At 38.0% G+C, this 23,433-nt stretch overlaps 1 protein-coding gene across 1 annotated transcript in view; it reads left to right on the plus strand.

The window, feature by feature from the left end:
* The window catches only part of LOC139742239 (uncharacterized), a 101,628-nt gene extending 78,871 nt beyond the window's left edge, over window positions 1-22,757 (plus strand). The window contains exons 24-32 of the mRNA XM_071652816.1: window positions 4,741-4,885; window positions 6,727-6,881; window positions 7,708-7,771; window positions 16,286-16,339; window positions 19,578-19,621; window positions 20,499-20,529; window positions 20,803-20,876; window positions 21,739-21,813; window positions 22,425-22,757. Of these exons, the coding sequence (XP_071508917.1) occupies window positions 4,741-4,885; window positions 6,727-6,881; window positions 7,708-7,771; window positions 16,286-16,339; window positions 19,578-19,621; window positions 20,499-20,529; window positions 20,803-20,876; window positions 21,739-21,813; window positions 22,425-22,757 (975 nt within the window). The remainder of the gene's footprint in view (window positions 1-4,740; window positions 4,886-6,726; window positions 6,882-7,707; window positions 7,772-16,285; window positions 16,340-19,577; window positions 19,622-20,498; window positions 20,530-20,802; window positions 20,877-21,738; window positions 21,814-22,424) is intronic.
* The last annotated feature ends 676 nt before the right edge of the window (window positions 22,758-23,433 follow it).

Genomic DNA, 23,433 nt, shown 5'->3' on the forward strand with positions numbered 1-23,433 from the left:
TTGGAAAATTATTCTGTGGTGTGTACATATACAACTACATGTGTGTATGTAGTGTTTATGTGTTATGTGTTGTGTGTTAGATAGGATATTGTGTTTCTCGGACCGATACATATGCCGTCCCTGTTTTCCTCTACTATGTAATTTAATAGTCGACATACAAATATCTGTATGTGTATATTATGAAATTGTGTAAAACATAATATAAAATTTACAGCTTCCTTCTGTGAATACAAGCTCAATGTGCACAAAAACCTCACAGTGCTACACGGGTGAATGTCTTGATCTTGAGTTCTCTTTTAACTTGAGTTGTTTTGTACACAATCAATCTGTAAAGATATGGGCAAAAGAAAAGGGAGAATTATTGATGTGGTAGGGAATTAAATTTGCATTTATAGGCTTACAACTGTTCATCCATGCATTTTCTTTTTCATTATTTTTTGTGTGTCAGAAAGCAATCTTAATAGCCTTGTGTGTCTAACTTAATTAAAGTGACAGTGATTGAAAACATGAGTTGTACCTAATCTGTCAATCTGATCCCTTTGGCAAGGTAGATATCAGCTAGTTATCAGCTATCTAACAATGCTTCCATTATGTCAAATTTAGTAGATGATTGAAAGTACAACAACTTCTGGCAATTTTTTTTTTTTTTTTTTTGTATTCAACATTGATTACGAAGTTGACAATAATAATTTCCGGTGCTGAATTCTGTGTTTCTAGGATACCAGCAAGAAAATTCAAGAGGAGGTAAACATTCTTTCTTCCGATTAGATGTGGCACCCAAAAGTGATCTTCACCAGCCAGTGCAGAAAAAACTACCACATGTAGCTGTCAAATTATGTCTAACTGTTCCTGATTGCTTTGTGTGTGCCTAACATTTCCTGTTTTACTTCTGTAGAGTGGTCATCATCAAGCACCTTCATCATGAAAATACCCCCAGTCGTTGTTCCTGGCTGCTGTATCAGTTATTATACACAACTTTGCATTAATTCTGTAACATCTAGAGTGCAAAGGCCTACTGTAAATGTGTTACCAGTGGCATACATGTAGGTGCCTTCATTTGTATATGCAATGTGTGGATAAATGTTGTGGTTTCTGCTGTCTCTGTGCAGCTGAGAGGAATGCAGTTTGATGTGAGATTTGTTTGCATGTTCAAGAAAGGGCAGAAAGTTCTCCACTTCACATTGCACTTGCTTAAAAACAATTCAAGAAAAAAAAATCCTTTATGATCTAGGTCTGCAATGTCTTCTTCCTTTGCCTTCAAAATGAGGATGATTGGCTAGAGTGTGTTAGGATTCAGTAGATGACAGGTTCAAATCCCATGGTTCCCTTTTTTCCGACGTGTTTGTTAAGATTATAGATCAGCAGTTGCGATCTTACAAATTTCATTCGTAGAGGGAGACAAATTGAAGAAAACTCACACCTCAGCCTTCACCCCTCAGGCTCTGCTTAGTAATCTCTTGCTTTCATTTCAAAGTTCCGTGTATTGTGTCACATGTCAAATTTCACCTCAAGGTGTCAATTGCTGTATTAAACAATGTCACACAGAATATCAATGCATCACAAAGTTACCTCAGTATGAAATATTACATTGATATATGCAAAAGCCTAGTCACCTTCTTGGAGCTTCAGTGCCATGCGTAGATGTGCTTTGAAGTGGATAGTTAAGATTCACTGTGCCAGGAAATTCATGTTGCTTGCTGCATTGGGTTGCTTTAAGGTGAGGCATTTTGACTGATACAAGGAGTCATCTACAAAAATGATAAAATTTATTGAGTGTTTTGAGGACATATAAAGTTGGCTTCTACTTTTAGAAGTTTATGAGAAAAAGATCTGTGTTTCTAAGGAATATTTCTTTAAAAAAAGTTGAGTGTCGTGTGAAATTAAACATTACACCAATGCCCACTGTCATGTTGTTTTTTGATACAGTTTTGATTATTTGTCCGTAAACATTTTTGGTTGTGATTTTGTGGCTTTGGGTTTAGAAAAGGAAGTTAGACATGCAGGACTTAAAGAATTCATTTGAAAATCTGATACCGTCACACAATCATGCACAGGATAAATGATAAAAATAAGCACAAATCATATGTCTTCATCCATCTCCATTTACATAATCAAAACGTAAGATTTATATATTACTGTTGTCAGAATAAACAGTTATGGAATACCTAGTTTGCATTTTGTAATAATACATCTGTTTAGATCTAATCAAAACCTGCAAAGTGTACGGGCTTTCATTTCATTTCATTTCTTTTTATTTTGTCACTCTACTGGGCTCAGCCAGATGGCCGTTTTTTCGGCCAGTCCGTGAATAAAAAAAAAAATCCACATAAGTGTTTGAGATATAAATGTCATACAATGCTAAACTTGATACAAACAATTGCAAAGTAAGCTTGTCATTCAATCTTCGATGAATGCACATGGTACAGTATGGAGCTACCTTCTTGTATTGAGGTGAGAAAGGTGTTTGATAGCAGGGAAGGAATTTGCATGAAATAGTATGCCACATGCATTGCACATGAAGCGTATTTTGAGCTATTGTTCACTTTCTTTAGTCAAAATGTTTATTGATATTGATTGTGATGTTGTGGTTTTTTTTTTTTGGTATTATTTTTCTTGATTTCAACCATGGGGAGGCTAAAGTTAATGTTATATGCATTTTTCTTCAGTGTTGCTGCATGTGGGTTTGACTAATGTAATTCAATCATATTGCTGTGTTTAACACATTCAAACTAATTTTAACTAACATTGTGTGTAAGTGTTGATATGATTTTAATCAGTATTAATGCATTTGTATTGCATATGTAGGGCAGAGTATGTACTTTCCTATGTATATATATATATTATATATATTTATATGTATATTCTTCTTCTTTTTTTTGCAAGTCATTGCATGTGGTAGGACATGACCACTAATTCTTTGTGTGGAATATGTAACCCTCGTAAACTGAAGTGCATTTACAGGTGATGTGAAAATTTATCTCTCACATCTTGCCTTGCAAATTTTATGCTTGCAAACTGAATGGTGCACACAGTAAACATAATGGCCCGTATTCTGCTAAAAACTTAGACCCGAGTTTAAACCCATGTCTGGGTCTAAAGTGGGTTTTTGGGGTTTAAACCTGGGTTTAAACCACCAGTTTAGACCCAGGTTTAAACCCAGGTTTAATTTGTATTCTGCTAAGTCCAGCTGTGGTCTAAATTGGGTTTAAATTAAACCTACCCAGGAGGAGGTTTATTTCGAGTTTAAATCGAGTCTATTACGATGACTGGTAAGGGTACCAACACACAGATCAATGCCAATGGCACAAAACGAGTGGCTGGCTGGATACAGCAGCAGCTGCCTGCAGCTAGCTTGCCGGCCACACGCGTGTACACACGAGATACGCCTACTACGTACTAACAAGCGAGACCTACTTGTACACTTAGAAGAGACTCTAACGTTAGGACTAGGAGTAGGGTCCTAAACGTTAGTAGAACCTATTCGAATAACTAGAGTACATTACTGTAACGTTAGGACTATAAACGTTAGATCTAAAAGTTAGGTTAGTGTGGTACGGTAGGTAAAATCTAACTGTTACTTCTAATAATCGAGACAGGGTTGATATAGGCCTAACGTTAGATCTATTTCTAAATTTTAGAATGGTTTCCATTTTTATAAACTGACAATCTTAAGAGAAAAGCTTTTATTCAATTTCCTACCTCAAAGTCCTGGTTTGATCAATCGCCAATCCATTCCGAACTCACGATTCAATCGACATAAAAAGCCATGTCCCATCCAGCGCACACAGCAACCGTGCCGCCGGCCGGTGCGGCGCGATGGCTCTGCTGGTACTGAGCATTACAAAGCTAGCTTGTCATTGCCAGGAATATAATAGCGCTACGCTATACGCTTACCATGTATCCTGTGATGTGCGTCGCACACGTACACAAACTGTACAGTAATGTACAGTGCTTCACGAGTCGTCGCAAGCAAAAATACAACATGCCCTTATTCGACATAAATACCCGTAAAAACTATTCAAAATCCAAGAAATTCACGCTCATGTGGCTGATACACTGCCAATAATAAATATAAGTGGATTTGTGGAGAGAAAAGTACTCAGAGAGGGAGAATTTCTTCTTCCATAGAGGGCACCATGGTGGCTTGACCCAAGACTATATCGGGTTTAATTTAAACCCGATATAGACTTGGGTTTAACTAAACCTCGCTAGCAGAATACAAAATTAAACCTCGGGTCTAGCTAAACCATAGGTGAGTCTAAAATGGGTTTAAACCTTGGTCTACAGTAGAATACGGGCCAATGTGTTACACTTGAAAGTACAAATATATGATTGGGCGGATATATCTTGTTGGGAGATATTTGAGTGATGCATGTTGTTTGTGTTAGTGTGTTTTGTAGCAAGAAGTAAATTTTCTTTCAGGCATCTCTTGTGTACTCACTGGTTATATGAATAGCTTATGTGTGCCTCGCCTGAGATAGCAACAACTGCTGAATAGCATGCCTCTTTCTAAAAAAGAGATTTGAGGTTGCGTACATCATGTACCAGCTAAGTAGAAGTCAATCATCGTCAAACCACTCCTAACATGTTCAGCTCAAAACTCTTGAGGTGACTGACGTATAACATTGTCACATTGGTACCAAAAAGTGAAGCATAAGCTGACTTTCCCTACTTTTCTGAACACTCATCCATGCTTTTGGTCATGCTGTCACGATTCTGTGTTATGTCATCCACCGTTAGGACTATGAAACTCTTGACAGTGACCAGCCGACTGCCCAAGCTCACGATGTCCCTCCAACGATACCAGTGAGCAGTAAGCCAGCGCTCCCGTCTCCTGATCCCCCAGCCATCAGCAGACGACCAGACCAGCCACCCAGCACGGACGGTAGCAATTCTTTCACGAGTTGCATCTTTGTTATCATAATTAATGTATCCCTGCTTGTATATCAATAACAGTATTCTTATATCTAGCAGTGTTATTATTGTTTGCTGTTTATCATTATAGTGGTCATCATCATTATCACTATAGTTTATTGATTTGATTCGAATTTATTTCCACTTTGTGTTCACAAGGACAAGAAACAAACATAGTTGAATTACAATGATTTTACAATAACATTTTGTCTTTTATATAATATTGATAATCCGAAACACATATTCTGATCACATATACATTGGCAACAAATGGTGTGTAGTAGTCATAAGAACCAAAGTGGGGTAGCCTAAACCAAAAGCACAGCTTGTATTACCTAGGCCCCCCCCCCCCCCCCCCAAAAAAAAAAAAAAAAAATGAATAATAATAATAATAAATCACATCATAATGAAGCCGTGAATTGAACACATAAGAACAATATAATGATATGTACCAGAATGGTATAAAGAACTACAACAACTAAAACTGAAACTGAAGCTCCGCATGATGACAGAAAGATGGGATGAGAGGATAGGAAAACAGAAAGAATAGATGAGAAAAGTTGAGATGAGAGGGAAAAGAAGAGATGGAGAGAGGAGGGGCCATCAAGCAGGAGGATTGATGATTTCAAATAGAATATCTTTGTAATCATTCCTCTTGAAATTAATCAATGTAGATATTTCTTTTAAACTTGAGTCTAATGAATTCCACTTTATGATCATATAGCAGCAGCTGTAGAATAATTATAAGCATCGTTATTACGGTATTTTCATCAGTAGGGCCTATATAAAGTATTATTAAGATGAGATGATTATCATTGCCGATACATTTTTCTCATTTTAATTCAAAGCATGAAAGTATGTATATATGTCGTGTTGGCTTTAAAAAGCAACAACACAGAATAGAAATCATATCAACTTATATTGTCATTCTGTATTTTGTGATAAAGACAACCTGCATTCTCTTATCATTATTATCATAGCTGTCATTAATAACTACTTGATCTTTACTTATATGATCTTTTGCCCGTGAAGAAGATGTTGGCTATTGTTAGGGGGAAAGGTTAATCTGACTTTCATCAGTGACAATCAAGTGAAAATTCTTAGGATGATGTTGTCATTTAATTAATTGAATTGAATTGAATTGATGAGGTTTATTGTTACTGAACTTGGCAGCCCAGAGGCTGAAGTACATTCATTTTACAGAATATAAATAAAAATCACAGTGCTTCACAAATGATAAGGTGTTTACAGTAAAAATATTCAGAAATTATACATAAAATCATACATACATCAATCTAAATCAACAAAAATGTACATATACAACAACAGAAAAAACTACTCAATATTAACACTTTATCTTTACAACACTGCATTATGAATAAAAAAAAACTTAATCTGAGCACACACAAAAAATGCAAGGCTGTGGAAAAGGAGGAGACGTTATTGCACAACAAATATGAAACTTTTTACCGACCATCCAGTTAAAATAACAAAAATATTGATAAAAATTCAATGAAATTATTGAACACCAAAAATACCTAAAATGATAATGTAGGTTTGAGTTTCTTCAGTTTGTCTCCCTCTACAAATTAAAATTTGTTAAGATCGCAACTGGTGATCTGTAAATTATTTTTTCCGACATGTTTGTTGATTTACAGATCAGCAGTTGCGATCTTAACAAATTTTCATTTGTAGAGGGAGACAAACTGAAGAAACTCAAACCTGAGCCTTCACCCCTCTGAATAATATCTTTCTTTCAATGATAATGTAGTTTATCAAATATTACATTTTTATTGTACTGTTTTATCACAGGTCGCAAGGCAAAAAGTGGGTCGCCCAGGGAGCAGGAAGACAAGCTGCGCAGCCTAATCGACCTGCAGAATCAAGTGAAGGAGGGCCAGCTAACCATTGACAAGGCCATCATCCTTTTCAAGGAGTGGGAACACACCCATGGCAAATCACAGCGTGTAAGTACAGCAAGATACTGTCGTTCACACCGGAGGTTCAGACTCGCTTTGCCAAACTGCTCTCATTCTCTGATGATTTGTTGAAGAAAATATGTGCTCAAAGAGATTTGGACATATTTTTGGCATTGAGATATGGAGCTCTGGTATCTGGTGTTGTTTTTTTTTTTTTTTCGTGGTTCTTATTATGTACTGTAAACATGATATATTTTGCTATGTGAAAAATTTCTTGAATTTTTTTGTGCTCCACTGTGCTAATGCAAAACCAATTACACACAACTGTGCTTTGGGATCTATTATTTAATGCTTATGTCACACACACAAAAAAAATCCTCTACTATCATTATTGTTTAAATGAAACTGAAACAGAAAAACACATTTTGATGAAACTTTACCGTATAAGTGGACATTTCCACATGAGTGATTTTTCGCACTCAGCCAGGTAAGAAGAGTTTTGTGTGTTTTTAATTCCTTGGAATCAAGGCTTCAGCTACTGGAACATATGGCAAGCAAATATATTTTCATGCTTGTATTTTGGCGCTAGTTTCTGCTTGCATGCAATGTGTGAAAATTTTAACACTGCAAAAATGTCCACTTTTACCGTACTATTCCATTTGTTTTATTTTACTCTAATACAGCCAGCATGAAGGTCGAGTGTAATCATATGTTGATGAATGTAACCATTAGTGTGGATTGATTGCTGTAATATGTACTAAATTTAGAGAATGATCTCTTTTTCTGCAATCTTTTCTCTTCCTCATATATTTTGTTAGCAAGAAATCTGATATGACATCTAATTGTTACCACCTTTTGTCTTGTGTCCTCACAGCAAACACCATCTACCGGGGGACCGCGCAATTTCCCGAAGATTTTTAGAAAACTTAATACGAGAGGTGAGTACATACCCCATTTCCTATGTGATAACAACTAGATAATCTACTGTATATGCCATGTATCTCATGAGTTTGTTTGTTTGTTTGTTTTTAACTAATTTAGTGAGTCAGGTGCTCTTTACAAATTATAAAACATGCAAAAATCTTAAATCTGGCCCTGGTATATGAATGCAATGTTCATGCATTCATTTCTTTGTGCATTACTGTACTTACCGATCTCAAACTTACCCACACCAGTCACACCTCCCTGCCCACACGCAAAATTGTAGGAAAGTCACAATTCACAAAAAGTCAGACTCACTAGATATATGCCATATACAGTAGTCTGCTTGACTGCTCTTATTTGTAGTGCAGTGCAGGCCTTGTTTCGATGTGTGTATGTTGGGAGTCTAATACCACCTTATCGTATTGTTTCTCAAAAGTGATATACTAGTGCTCAAGGGACTTTTATTGCTCTCCCTCTGTTCGTCCAATATATCTTATCGTACTCTGATTTACTATTTTGAATACATACTAAAGAGGTATTTACATAAGTCAAGAAAGGTGCCGTGGTAAATAGAAACTTTGTACGTTTGTTTGTGTGTGTGTGTGTGTGTGTGTGTGTGTGTGTGTGTGTGTGTGTGTGTGTGTGTGTGTGTGTGTGTGTGTGTGTGTGTGTGTGGGTGTGTGTGTGTGTGTGTGTGTGTGTGTGTGTGTGTGTGTGTGTGTATGTGTGTGTGTGTTGTCTATAGTCTATTCTGAACCTTTTTTAACCAAGGCCCACTTTGATCGAGTGCAACTAACTACTGTTCTCTGGATACAAATGGGAAAATAAATATCAGGTGTCTGTTATATCACATTCATAGGCAAACAGACCAAACAAACTGATGAATGAAAGAGTTCAAGTAATCAATGACATTCTCAAATAGTGACCTCAGTGGAAAAGATGACTCTGATTATTAAAGGGGAAGGCTAGTACCTGATCAGTGGGAATCAGTGCAAATGCTGGGGGATGATTGTTCCAATCCTTGTGGGATTCATTTAAGAGTACATTATATATCTACTGTTTTGTGAAAATCATTTGCTTCAGAACGGTCTCATATTCCAGTAATGTGCAGATTAATGCCCCGTCACTGACCAGGGATGCTTACCTGGAAACATTAAACTGCACATTACTTGAATATGAGACCATTCTGAAGCAAATAGTTTTCACACAACAATAGATATGATAATGTACTCTTGAATGAATCCCATAAGGATTGGAACAATCATCTTCCAGCATTTCCACTGATTCCCACTGATCAGTTACTAGCCTTCCCCTTTAAAGCATCCACCTGTTGGATAGAAATAAGAAAGGTTTCATTTGGAAAATAAATTTTGGCCCTGAAAATTGTTTTAGTTCCTTTGCTTGCTGTGCTGAATTGTTGGCATTTGAAATGGCAAATCAAATGCATATATTGCCTGTGAGCAAAAAAAGAATACATAATACAAGCCAGTTTTTCTTTGTTGTGCGCTCCATTTGACATGCCAATAGTCTTAATGCTTCGTAATTTCTTTGCTTGTTTTTTGCGTTGCAAAGATACCATCATTGCTTAAAATCCAAATCTATTTGTTATTCTTCATATATCTCACAACGTACATGCCTGTCAAGAGAGAGTAAAGTTGTTTCAAAGCTGTGGGACAGATGCACAAATCTACGATGAAAGTGACTGATTGTCTTAATTTTTGTCATTTCAATTTTTCTTTTGATCAGCTTGGAAATACGTAAATGAACTGTGATATTGACCAAGCAATAAGATTTTTGCAGCCGTACTGATTTGCATGATAATATTTTACTGAATGATGATAATGATGGGGATGATTATAGTGGCTAATTTAACAGCAAATTGCATTCCAATGCTGGTTTGCACTAAATGATAACAATAATTATATTCATTCTAGCCCTTGCCCTCTCTTGTGCTTGTCATATCTTATGCTTGTTATTTGTTGTATAGGTATCATATTTATATATTTATTGTGAAGTAATCTTGCATTCTATACTTTCTAGTGGAACATTAAACAGGGACAATGCTTCCTTATCTAATCATGGTGAAGTCACTGTGCCTCGTGGTGTTTGTATTTCTAACCAGATTCTGTGGACTGCAGCATGTGTTTCCATGGTAATGCTATAGCTGGCATTATCATCATGTCTTCTGTTTGCCTTCTCAGTGCAGTGAAATATTTGCCGATCCGCCCATGTTCACTTAAAGTCTCATGGAATCTTTGAAAGTTTCAGAATCCATCAGGGACCAGCGAAGTCAGTCCACCTTCTATCGCCCCACCCTGGGCAATTCTCGGTCAGTCCCCCATGCGACTTCTTCCATGGCCAACAGCAATCTCAAAGGAACATCTGGTACTGAGTCTAGTCATTCTATGCATCTTGTTGCATCCCGTACATGTGGCTGGTCTTTTTTCTTCTATACAATTGTCCTGGGAGTATGATCCTGTCATTAGAATGATGATTGGCCTAGGAAGAGGTGGTTTATGTGATATTCTCTAAGGTATGGGTTCTTGTCTGTCCATACTCATGATGCAAAGTTGAAATGAAAAGTTTCAGAGTGTCCCCCTGGAGGAAATTTGCACACAATGGGATCAATAGAAATCATGTCAGTGTACATATGAAGAAGATTGCATATCATCTGATACACTCAGTATGGCCAACTCTTTGGAATGAAGCATATTGACTGCATGGTTTAACTTGCCAGTTCTGCAGAGAAGTACCTGATGGAAATGAACAATTCCACATGAGCAAAATCTGGTCTGTCTTCTACTCAGTTGGCAATATAAAGTTCTCTTTGCATGGTTTTTATCTATGCTGAGTGCACTTCAGTCTGCTCTTGCAGGTGTACATTGTATGTTTTTGTGTGATGAGTCTGTGAGGAAAATGGATTTTCTGGCCTTCTAAGCATGTGATGCCTGTTATGCAAAGCATTTTCGATTTGTCTGTGTGCTGTGTCTCTGACTTGTATACTTGGTGTTCTTTCCTTTAATCTTTGAATTGTTTTTCTTCTCTATCCTTGGTCCTGTTACTCCAATGTCATTTTTATTCTCCTTTCTTTTATCTCTCTCTTTTTCCCCTCTCCCTCTCTCTCTCCCCCTCCCTCATTATCCAATTTTTTATCTGAGTTTGTCTCCGAAAAACGAGGGTGGCCGGATTTGCCTCACCCTAACAGCAACAGCTCTCCCACCTTCTCACCATCTCGCCCAATGTGGGGCATCCTCCATCCTCAATCCTCAACCATCCCAAACTTCTCCTGTCTCTTCCACACCCTCTTGGGTCATCTTTGCTTGCCTTCCTCCTCCCTATGTCTATCTATATATTGCTTTATTTATCTAACTTATCATCTGTCCAGCCATCTGTCTGTAATATTTTTTTTTTTTTGGGGGGGGGGGGGGGGGCTATCCCCTCTGTCCATCATTCTATCTATGTATATGCCATATATTTTGTGAGTAGATTATTTCACAAATTGGGACTTCCCAAGACAATATGACAAAATGGTTGGATCTTCCCAAGACAATATGACAAAATGGTTGGATTCGGTATTGACAATCACGGTGATGAATGAGAAGTACATGTATGTGTCATCCTTTTTAAGGGAACGGTTTATGATTTTCCAGTTTAGAAATGACATGCGAGACATTTGTAGTGCGGGTAGCAATATTTTTGTGAGAAGTTAATTTGGTAAATTTCAGTCAACTCGCAAATGAAAACACTGTAAAGTGTACAATGTACCTGGTACTGTGTATACAGTATCTATCTATCTATCTACTTGTCTGTCTATCTGTCTGTCTATCTATTTTGCTATCTATCTATCTAAATATATCATTCTCTTTTCTCTCTGTCATCATCTTCCACATTCTTCCCGAGCTCTTTCTTCCATGTCCCTATCTTGGCTGTTGTGCCTGCTTTCAAAACATTCTGCGTGTTTCTCTTTGTTTTTGTCACTTGATGTCCACGTTTCTTTTGATGACTCTAAGGATTAACACTGCTGTCATGTGACACTCTTTTGATGTGGATTTGCAATTTTGTGATTTCTGTTTCATGCCAACAAGTACTCGCATTCTCTCGACTTGATGTGCTGCATTGAGCATTTTGTTAAAATGAGTGGATTTAATGGCAATGGTAACAGTGAGGACAACCCAACGTAAAGCTCCTTGGTTTTTATCTCCCCACCCAAACGTCACTCTCAAACAGCTTCTCAACAGGGAGGGCGCCGTCTCCGCGCAAGATCCGAGCCTGTCGCCACCACGGGCTTCACGTCACTGAGTAAATCCTCTCGTCTTGTTGTGATCAGAATGCTGATGAGATGCATGACTCTCAAAGTGCTTCTTGTTGTCATGTTTTGTGAAAGTTTTTCTGACCATTTGTTTGTAGCAGTGTCAATTTATGATGTCAACTGGACAACATATTTTACTAATCTTTCTGTGATATGACATTTTGCATGATCTTTCACTATGCAGGGAGTGTCATAAACAATAATTTTGCTGTTATTGCAATTCCAAAATCTTTTGTATCTAACCATTTTAACATGTATCCATGGTACCTGAATTAATCTCTCTCTGTTGCTTTGTAATGTTCTACTATATTTGATTTTCCCAAAATGAATTTCTATTTATTTTTCTGCATGTCATTCAGATCCTCTATCCCCACTCGGAAGTAAACAATTCTCTTACCTTGGACCTGGTTTTGTTCTCCCTGGAAAAGCATGCCCTCCAGGTACTAACACCTCTCAAATTGGCAACATTTTTGACTGAATTTGCCAAATCGCCATAGCAGCTGAAATGCAAAATGCTTAACTTCAGTTCTCAAAGCTGTTTAATTTTTAAAGCTTTGTGCATTCCAGCAGCAAAATGTAAAATACCAAAACTGCATTTTTGTATAGGCAGACTGAAATGGAAGGACTCCAAACAGAATCGCCACCTGCTGATAAACCCTAGGGTACATCAGTCTGCATTTTCTAATGAAGAGTCATACCGATAATAAATTCAAGGTTTGCCTTGAACATGCACAGCACATGTTACTATGTAATTATTTGCCAGTCTGTATCTAACAGCATTAAGCACAGAGCTACAGGTTTTGGGATGGAAACAGACCAACAGACCTTGCAAACATGGGTCTCAGTGGTCTAAACTTTGTGGGCATATAGGCCCATTTTTTGGCCTTTTGTTACATCTGGAGCCATTAGAAGTTCTCTTTCATTTCAGTCTCGCCAGCTCACATCAAATGTTTTACCATTAATGACCAAGCTTTTAATATTCACACTGTTTTATTTTGCTCAATACCAGCTTCCATTACCACACTGTTACCTTGATTTCATTAACAATATGAAATTTTGCTTCCCTTATTTTTATCCCTCTCGTGTACATTATCTGTGACAATGATAGATCCAAAATTCAGTAATAAGTATAAATGATGCTTGTTCCACTATACTCCTGTTAATTGTAATGCTAATAATATATTCATATCTACCACTTCTACTTATCAAAAGAAATATTTCATATTTGTTATGACTACTACTACTACTACTACTACTACTACTACTACTACTACTACTACTACTACTACTACTACTACTACTACTACTACTACTACTACTACGACTACTACGTACTACTTCCGCTACATCAACTTCCACTACTACAGTTATTACTTCTACAAGTGCTGCTATTACTACCACTGGTGAAGATACTATTATTGTTAATTCTATGGCAGGAACAACAAGAACAGTAGCTGCAACTACAATTGCAGATATACTGCTACTACTGCTACTAATCACTATTCCAACAACAACTACTATGACACATATGTATTCTACTGCAACTGCTAACTACTGCTGCAACTACAAACACAACCATCTCTGTTATTACCACTACTACAAGTACTATCCCTCTAACAACTATTTTAATCTACTACTACTGCCAGTACTATTACTAAACTGTTCCAAGACAACTTCATTATAATTTTTCAAGACTCATGACTGAAGTAGCCAGGGAATATTGTAGGTAATCAATCAAAAAGAGACCCTGTTGAGGCAACTTTTAGTTCTGTTTTCACATCAACAAGTCATCAAATCAATCTAATCTGCTGCTCACATATCCAGAAAAATGAATGATGAAAACTATTGCAACAAAGAGTGCTTTCTTCCCAATGTGAAAGTTTCTCAAGGCTAAAGCATCCAGGGAACAAACTGGCATGATGACTTTGTCAGTTTGCTGCAAAATGGTGGTGCTCATCCCCATAAGATGAGTTTTGCAGACAGTCACAACAATTAAATGAGCACTTGAAACAGCCCACTGCTACCGTGTGATTAATGGCTTTCAGAGCACATAGTACATGATAAAAGCTAACTGGTCCATATTATGACAGCAAACTCAATCATGCTACCAGACTAGCAAATGAGAAGAAAACTAGAAAAAGCAACAAGGGAAAAAAAAGCAATACAGTTTACATAGCAAAAGAATTATTGCCCTTTTATTCTTTTGCACATTTCATGTTATGCGAAATGCGCAAAAAACTTCCCACATTTACAGTTTCAGGCATTTGTTTTAGATTCCACAGGGCCGAAGCATTGCCTGGGGGCAATAGGCAAGTCTTGGTCTTGTTCCAGTCTTGGCGGTAACTCCAGTTTGTGAATTTTGGTCTCAGTCATTGTGTCCCCCTGTCCACTGTAGAGATCATTACCATAGTGTGCTCTGGTCTGCGTCACTCGCCAAGTCTGGGTTCCCATTTGGGCTCTTATTTAGTACTCATTTCATTTATCTAGTCATTAGATCTTTATTCATCAGTGTTTTTTTGAAATAATAAATGAATTGATAAATAAAGTTAATAATTCAACAATTTATTATTTATAAATCCATCTATTCCTTCAGTCATTTGTTCGTTTTGTTTTGTTTTGTTTTGTATTCATCTACCTATTTGTTCATTCACTTATTCAGTTTCCCTTTCTTTGTGGTGGGAGCTCCTTCTTAGATAGAAACTTCTGTCACAACACATTACTTGTGTCTGAAAACAACATTTTGTTTTTTATCATTTCTTTATGCAATATCTATTTGTATATAGAGTTTTTGTTTTGCAAATGGACATTAAACACGTATGTAATTGTTTTCAATAGAAAATTGCACTTAGTGGAGCAGAATAATTTATGATGGTAATATAAATTGTTAAGATAGTAATTTTATAATGATGATTGCTGCTAAAGAAAATCTAGAAATAAATAGAAGAATGCTACCAGATTTGATAACTGAATAGTTCTTTTATCTTGGGTGTGAGGTACAATGGTATTGTCCTCACTTTTCCCTCAATGGCAGTTTATCAAGTTTACATGTCTTCGCCCTTCATTTTCCTGATTCATTCCATAATGGTTTGTTTTAATCTCATGTGAATTAAAATTGTAAAACATGCAAAAAGTTCAAAATAATCACTTATGCTCCCTCTCATGCACTTGAAGCTGATTGAGTTTAGCTAGTTGTTTGTGCAATGAGCAATTTCTTATAGGTAGAGTTCATGCATGCATGCATGCTGTTGTGTGGACCAATGTAGATTTTATGAATAATTTCCACATTATAGAAACCAAAGTGTCCCATACTTCACATGTAGTCCCACAATTAAGAAGATTTGTGGTTGTACAAATTAGAGTAATAAAGGTGTTGATGGGAGGGGGATACAATCAACTATGCATGTGCAACCCAACTGAAAAAAAAACAACAAATTTCCCGCGTTCATAACCCGCATTTATAAGCTTACAAGCATGATCCATCTTTTTGTATGTTTGCTTTTGGTTTCTTTTATGGTATATGACAAAATATTAATGAATCTGCCCAGAGGAAGTATTTGTAATGATTTATTACTTGCTTGTCAATCATACCACTTATTTTCCTAAAATATGTCAATTCTTAATGTGTCTGTGTTTGTGCTCATGAATGTGTTTTGCCTACATCAAATTATGTAGAAACATATTATATCCATAAAGCATTCTTTTCTGACATATTTGTTAATCCAGTATAGATATTTTCCCAACCATTATTTGTGATGTGCCCAGTCATTGTGCATTAACTTACTGGTGCTAAGAAGTCTTTTATTTCAGCCAGACACATTTATGTTCATACGTTGCACATATTATTTGTAAAATGCCAATTTGTAGGGTCAAGAGTTTCAAAATTCTAAATTAACCGAAGTATAGTGCGACCCTTTCATCATCAATTTGAAAGTAAGAACATACACTTCCAGAAATAGGACAAAAGACAGCCACTTCATTTTATTCATTTTCGGATTTTTCTTTTCTTTTCTTGTTGTTGGGAGGTGAATAAAGTTTTAATGATATTGTGGGTTATTCTTAGTAATAGACAAGATGTGTTTAAAGGTGTTTTGTCAGCAATCATTTCAATTCCATGCCATGTGTCACATGATTATCTCCCCACATTGCTTTGGCACCACTAATCTGTATATTTGTATCTTCACCTTTGCTTTGGAAAATCTCCCAATCTTCATGTTCATAGCTACAAAGCCTCACAAGGAGCTAGCCCTGCGGTCTGTGTCTGCTAATACATATGGTATTTCATTCACATTTCAGTGATTTGCTTCCACTTTTTTTTTAAATAACTCACAGTAAAGTCCTCTCTTTATTGCTGCTTCAGATATATAAGTATGAACATTCACCATTTGTCATATTGGCCATTAGTTTTCACCACCCCCTTGGTACCCTTCCTCACAAGTTCAATACCTTCTCATTCCCCAGCCTATTTATTTCCATATCCATTTACTCCACCCTCTAAATTTTATATTCCTCCCACTATCTCAACCTTCTCACTGTCCTCTCCATCTGACTGCCTCCAGCATTTCACTGAGTCTACCCTCTAACAGTCTACACCTCTTACTGATTCCACCCTCTCACTAACTCCATCCTCTGACAGTCCACACCTCTCACTAGGCACTTTTCGATTTGCACGTTGAGCCAGGCGTCACCGTGGGTCGACGTATTTTTTACGTACTGCGCATGCGTGAGTGTCGACCCTCGGCTCATCACCAAATTTTTGTACGCATTCACCTCAGTTATCACCGTCCACCCAATCCACTTACGCCGCGCTCAACCCACCGTATCTATGACGTCACACTCCTCTCGTGATAGACGAAATTGAGCGAGAGAGCTTGGTGACTTCTCAGGAAATCCGTTCTCAGTTCACCTGTTTTGCTATTTCTTTCGAGAAAATATTTAATAATTTGATTACATGAAAGCTTATACATCACAGCAGCAGCGCTGACATACAAACTACAGCCTTTGGTACCTACTTTATTTGCCCACTTTCACTGTTTCGCAATTTGCAATTGCACACCATAGTCCCACACATGCATTTGCACATAATGCTGTACGCAATCACATCGCAGTGCTTGGCATAGTGCAGCGCATTTTACTTCGCAGCCTTACCATGCATCATGTTTTAAAATCCACCTAAATCATCCCAGGATACTTACTTGGTATCTAGTTAAAGACAAAATAAGTAATACAGGTAAAAAAACAAGTCACAAATTCCACATAACTATGCACCCAAGGCACAGGTAGCCACCTGCACATGCCACGAGACGTGACGCCCGAAATCGAAATGTATTTCTGCAGCAGGTCAACATACAGACGTGACGCTTTGACATACGCTTGCGCTCGGCGTCACAACCTTCTCGTTCACCCAATCGAAAACTCCCTACTGACTCCATCCTCTCACCGTCTCCACCCACTCACACTCCCTTTCACATATCCATCCTTTAACAGTCTCCACCTTCTCACTGACACCACCGTCTCACTGACTCCACCCTTTCGCTGTGTTCACCCTCTAACAGTCCCCACCTCTCACTGACTCCACCTTCTCATTGACACCACCCTCTCACTGTCCCTATCCATCCTATTACTGACTCCACCCTCTTACTGACCTCACCTCTTTCACTGTCTCAACCCTCTTAATACTGACTCCACCCTCTCACTGACCCCAACCTTTGGTGTCTCAACCCTCTCACTGGCTCCACCCTTTCACTGACTCCACCCTCTCACTGACTCCACTCTTTCACTGACTCCACCCTCTCACTAACTCTAGCCTTTCACTGACTCCACCCTCTCACTGACTCCACCCTCTCACTGACCTCAACCCTTTCACTAACTCCACCCATTCACTGACTCCACCCTCTCACTAACTCCACACTTTCACTGCCTCATCTCTCTCACTGACTCCACCCTTCATATTGTTTCCACCCTCTTACAGTCCACATCTCTCACTGACTCTACCTTCTCTCTGACACCACCCTTTTACTGTCTCCACCCTCTCACTAACCCCATACATTCACTGTCTCATCTCTCTCACCATCTCGGCCCATTCACTGTCTCAACCCGCTAATAGCCTCAACCGCTCAGTGACTCCACCTTGTCACTGACTCCACCCTCTCATTAACCCCACACTGTCATTGTCTCAACTCTCTCACTGACTCAACCTTCTCACTGACACCACCCTTTCACTGTCCCCATCTATCCTCTTACTGACTCCACCCGTACACTGTTTCCCCCTAACAGTCTGCACCTCTCTCTGACTCCAGTTCTCACCGATACCACTATCTCACTGACCCCAACCTTTCACTGTCTCAACCCTCTCACTGACTCCACCCTCTCACTGACCTCAACCTTTCACTGACTCCACCCTTTCACTATCACCACACTGTAATCTAAAACAATCTCCACCTCTCAGTGACTCCACCTTCTCATTGACACCACCCTCTCATTGTCTCCATCCTCTCACTTACCCCACATTTTTACTGTCTCAACTCTCTCACTGACTCCACCCTTCTTATTTTCTCCACCATATTACACTCAACACCTCTCATGGACTCCACCTTTTCACTGACTCCACCCTCTCACTGTCTCAACCCTCTCTCTGACTCCTCCCTTTTACTGTCTCCACCCTCTGATACTCTACACCTCTCACTGACTCCATCTTCTTACTGACACCATCCTCTCACTGTCTCCACTCTCTCTCTCTCTCTTTCTCTCTTCATTCATTTTCTTTCTTCACACTTGTAATATTTCTTCCATCTCATTCACATAATCCTCCATTTCTTTCCTTCGCCCATGTTTACACTCTCTCTGTCTCCGCCCTAAACCTGTTGTTATTCTATTACCAAATCAACTCACTTAAATGTCACTTATTACCACCATATTGCTGTTTGTGCTTGCCCATTCTCCCTAATGTTAGTATCACCTAGTATAATCAATCTTCCATTTTACACCACTGTGTCAACAGCACCCGGTGACTATATCATGAACTTTAAATGCATAATGTTTCTGTTTCATTTGGTGTTCATATACCACATGCAAAACTGAAACTTTCATGTCAGGCTTACTTTCATGCATTAGCTGTACTCACAGCTACCATGAGTGCTGTGCTGTGATATGCTGTGCTTAACAATCATGGTAATCATACAAATATGTTGACCATCTAAACGAGCTTTGATGAGAGACTATCCTCATTCCAGTCACAGGAACAGCTGAGGGATGACTTTCCCACAATGTCGCCTTACGCTAAGGATGCATGATAGACATACAACTGAATGCATTTAAAAGTTACACTCTGTTCAGAAATTCTGTTGATATATTGTTGTACTTTTATATAAATTCTCTGATGTCATGCACAATAATTGCTAATATTTTATTTCTACATGTACAATAAATGAGCACTTTTTTACCTCTGTTGATCTACATGTACCTGTGGATTTTATGAGATATGTTTTGTTTTGATTCACCGCAATCAATTACAGGAATACCCCAGCATGCTGACAGAGGTCAAAGGTTAAACGTACCTGTGAGTAACAACAATACTTTTAGTGTATGAAGTCATGTGTTTTCGTAAGAGTCAATCACCTACTACTGTGCTTGATACTTGATTTCAGCACCTGCCTGCTAAGTTATTGTAATGAATATAACCACTCTGTACCAGGAGTTATTTCATAATACTGTTATGTCCATTTTGAAAGTTTGTGTGTTTTCCAAACAGTTTCCTTGAGATTAATTTTTTTAATCCACAATGCTTGATAAGTTTATTCCATTATCTACAAAGTATTATTGTAAGTGTATCACATGCTGGAACTATTTGAACTTAAAAAAATCGTATGAATATATAGAGATATAAATACACGTATATGAATATATAAGAAAAGGAATATTTAATTATATGAATATATAGATATATGAATATAAAAATATAGTCCATAAGTCATTGCTTGAGTATAGTGCATGATTTAGGAGCCTTTGTGTTCTTGATAGTTTATGTGTATGTTCTCCTAATTGCCTTCAGAATAGCCAAACATTACTGTCACAACCTTTAATGTGCAATAGTTTCTAATCCCTAGCTAGACTGATGGATAACGCTGATATGAGAACCAATAAGTTATGTAATGAATGTATAATCACTTACTTTTGTAAATTCAATGTATCTTTTTTCCAGATAGGTTTTTCATATCAATTCATTAGTTGTAGTAAAAAGATGTAGGTGTGAGAGGAAATGATTATGAGACTACGACATGAGTTTGAAGTTATGTCATTTTAAGCGTGTTATCTTCATGCATTTTGACCAGGATAAGACCGAGCAAGGAAGATTATTATTGGAAATTCCAATTTGAAATGATTATGTCTTCCTTCTATTTTCATCATTCTTTTGTCTCTGAAATTCAATTCTCTAGGACAAGTCAGACAGGGGACCTACTAGCCCAAGTAAGTACAATAATGTTACCACTTCATTATGTTGTGTAACTTTTGTTTGAAATTTGATTCATCTCTAAGAAAAGACAGCTTTTTGTGATGCAAGCTCGTTGTCCCAAGGGACACCTATTATAGAAAATTACAATAATGTGTTTTGTACTGCACTACAGACTGAACAACTTTTTAGTAGGAATTTTTTTTATGATGAGTATTATCAGTTATCTATTGTTCCTATCTTCAACCATGTGTTTTAAACTTTCTGCTGCTAATTTGTCATTGTTACAGGTCTTTCTCGGTCACATCCTCAGAACGGAAGCTCTGATAATAGTAATGGACCAACAGCAACCGATGCTAGCAAGGTAAACCAAGGAAAACAACATCTCGCAAAAATGTCCGAGACCTCCTCATTCGCAAAAATATCTGTACACGAAAATAGCAGCTTAAACAGTAGTAAACAGGGCTTGCATACACATTGTTATGTGCAGAATGCAATGCAATGCAAAAAAAAAAAAAAGAATTACATGAAAATGCAATTTTTCATGTCAGTCTTGTCAAGATTGTGTTGACAGTATAGTAGAGTGTTCAGGGTCTGTCAAAGCTTTAGAATCAATGTGTTTTGAAGATTATCCATTCATAAACTTGTTCATGTACCAAGAGGTAGCCGTGGAATCAAATTGAAAAATGGGAGACAAGACTCCATGCTAACAACGACAATAAAGAAAGAAGAAATAGATGGCAGTTTTCTTTGACCTTGGAATACCTTGAATCTTGATTGTTTCTCAGAATAGACCTTATACATTGTATCTCCCTGTGTCTGTCATATAATCTGAGTTCATAGCTGATATTATCTTCTATATGAAGTGTACCGAATTGCGAAATGTTTTACAGTGAGGAACTTTACTGTATAATACCATCAGGAAAATTATAAGATGTGCAAAAATGATTTCTTCTACATGTTGACTGGCTGAATTTTCACTTTTGTTCATAATGAAGGCAGTGAAATCGCAAACACATAAAATTCATCTTGCTTGATGGAGCAAGAAATATAAATAGAATAAAACTTTCTCATCTTACAGTAATCTCTTCTTGTGTGATACACAAGTTGTGCATTGATATTTGTTGTCACCATGACAACACATTGATGATTTGACATCTTGATGAAATGTGGATGTTGCATCAGCCCAATTATGTTTTTAAAAACTTTCTCAATCACCATGAAAGGGTGAGAATGGATCAGATGCCCCAGTGGAGCCCCCACCCCCAAGGTCGCCTTGCCCCTCTCCGATGCGAAACCAGGTACGGCGGTCCAGGCTTGTTTGTGATGTTTTCATCAAACAGGACCCTGGGTCTACTTTGTCAATGTTTTGGTTCAGTGCAGGGGTGTTAAAGTCATAATTACTGTTGCATGGACATTCGTACCATTAACAGTACACCGCCTATGTTACTGGCTTTCATTCTGTAATCAGCTCAGTTTCTGTACAGATTGACACGAGAATTGAAGATAAGGAAGATTCTGACATTGTTGTCAGTATTGTTTGTTTTTATGTTTTCCAGATATCTCAATAACAGCACTAATAGGTTTATTGAATGCTGCTGTGGAGACTAAGGAGGTCTCATGATAAATTGCATCAAAGCCCTTATTTTGTTTTAATCATGTTTTCTGACAGCATTATTTCTTTAGTTTTTGAAGTTTTTGAATATAACAAATAGCATTTGTTGATAATTTTTCCCCTTTCTATATCATATTTGTGTCTATCCATTTGTTCATGAACTGAAAACTTGTAACATGTGTCAACATGCCTATATAATATCTCTATATCTGACTTCCTTCTGCTCTTTATTCCTTGGTATTAGATCATGACTGTTGATTTCCCATAAAATTTCATTCCTTTCCGTGTGACATGAAGCGAAGGAAACGTGACTCCATAAATCGGGATCTGGATTTCAGTCCCGAGTACATTCGACGCCCCATTCCACCCATCCCACCCCGCCAGACGTCAGGCTCCAACCCCGGCAGCAGCAGCGACTACCAGCGCCTCCCACCGGGGGTGCCTCGCTCGGCGGTCCACACCCGACTGCCCGACCCCACCCAGGCCGTCTCCCGCAGGCAGGTGATAGGGAGTGGAGGAGGGGATGGCGAGAAGATGAACGAGCACTCGGATCATCCCAAGTCCCCCACCCCAGATGATCTGCCCCCGAGGAACGCCCCACCCCCACCCCGAAGAAGGTATGTCATATAAACCAGACAGTGAAAAGGTGACTCACTCTCAGGTATTATGCAGGAAGGATATAAGGGGTTATATTTGATAGATCCCATGGATACTTTCATGATGAGCAGAGATGAATATTTCTTCTCACATCAGTTCCAGCTCTTGCTTCCACAGATATGATGGTTTCTGCCTAGACGTATAGCACATTAGTGAGACACCATCTGAAATATAACTAATTCAAGCTCCCATGCCAACAAAATGTTATACCACACTCTCTATCATTGAACAGCCATATTCTAGAAGAAGAAGAAAGAAAAAAAACTTTTAAAAGATTCAGAAACTTCATGACTGTGGAAGGGCTCCACTAAAGGGTTGTCCTCTGGAATGGATTATTATCTGTTGGATGACTGCATTGTCTGACAACTAACTTTCACACATAGCATGTCTTACTTCCTACTCATTCCCCAGCCTTTCCCATCCCCCCGCCCCCCTACCTGCACATCATTTTCATGCCACATGCCGGTATGTTCATCCAACTGCAGAGTATGAATGAAATGGATGTGATATTTACCTCAAAATTTCAACTAACATTATATCTAATCACAGTTCAGTAAACACACATGCAAATGCCTCAAGTCGGCTGTGTTACTTGCCCTAGCAAATCCGGCGTTGCAGAAGATCAGAAAGTTGTGAGCAAGGTGGTGGT

Source organism: Diadema antillarum, unplaced genomic scaffold (assembly GCF_040938485.1).
Source record: "Diadema antillarum isolate AM-2024a unplaced genomic scaffold, OU_Dant_1.0 seq00000989_RagTag, whole genome shotgun sequence".
NCBI classification, from domain to species: Eukaryota; Metazoa; Echinodermata; class Echinoidea; order Diadematoida; family Diadematidae; genus Diadema; species Diadema antillarum.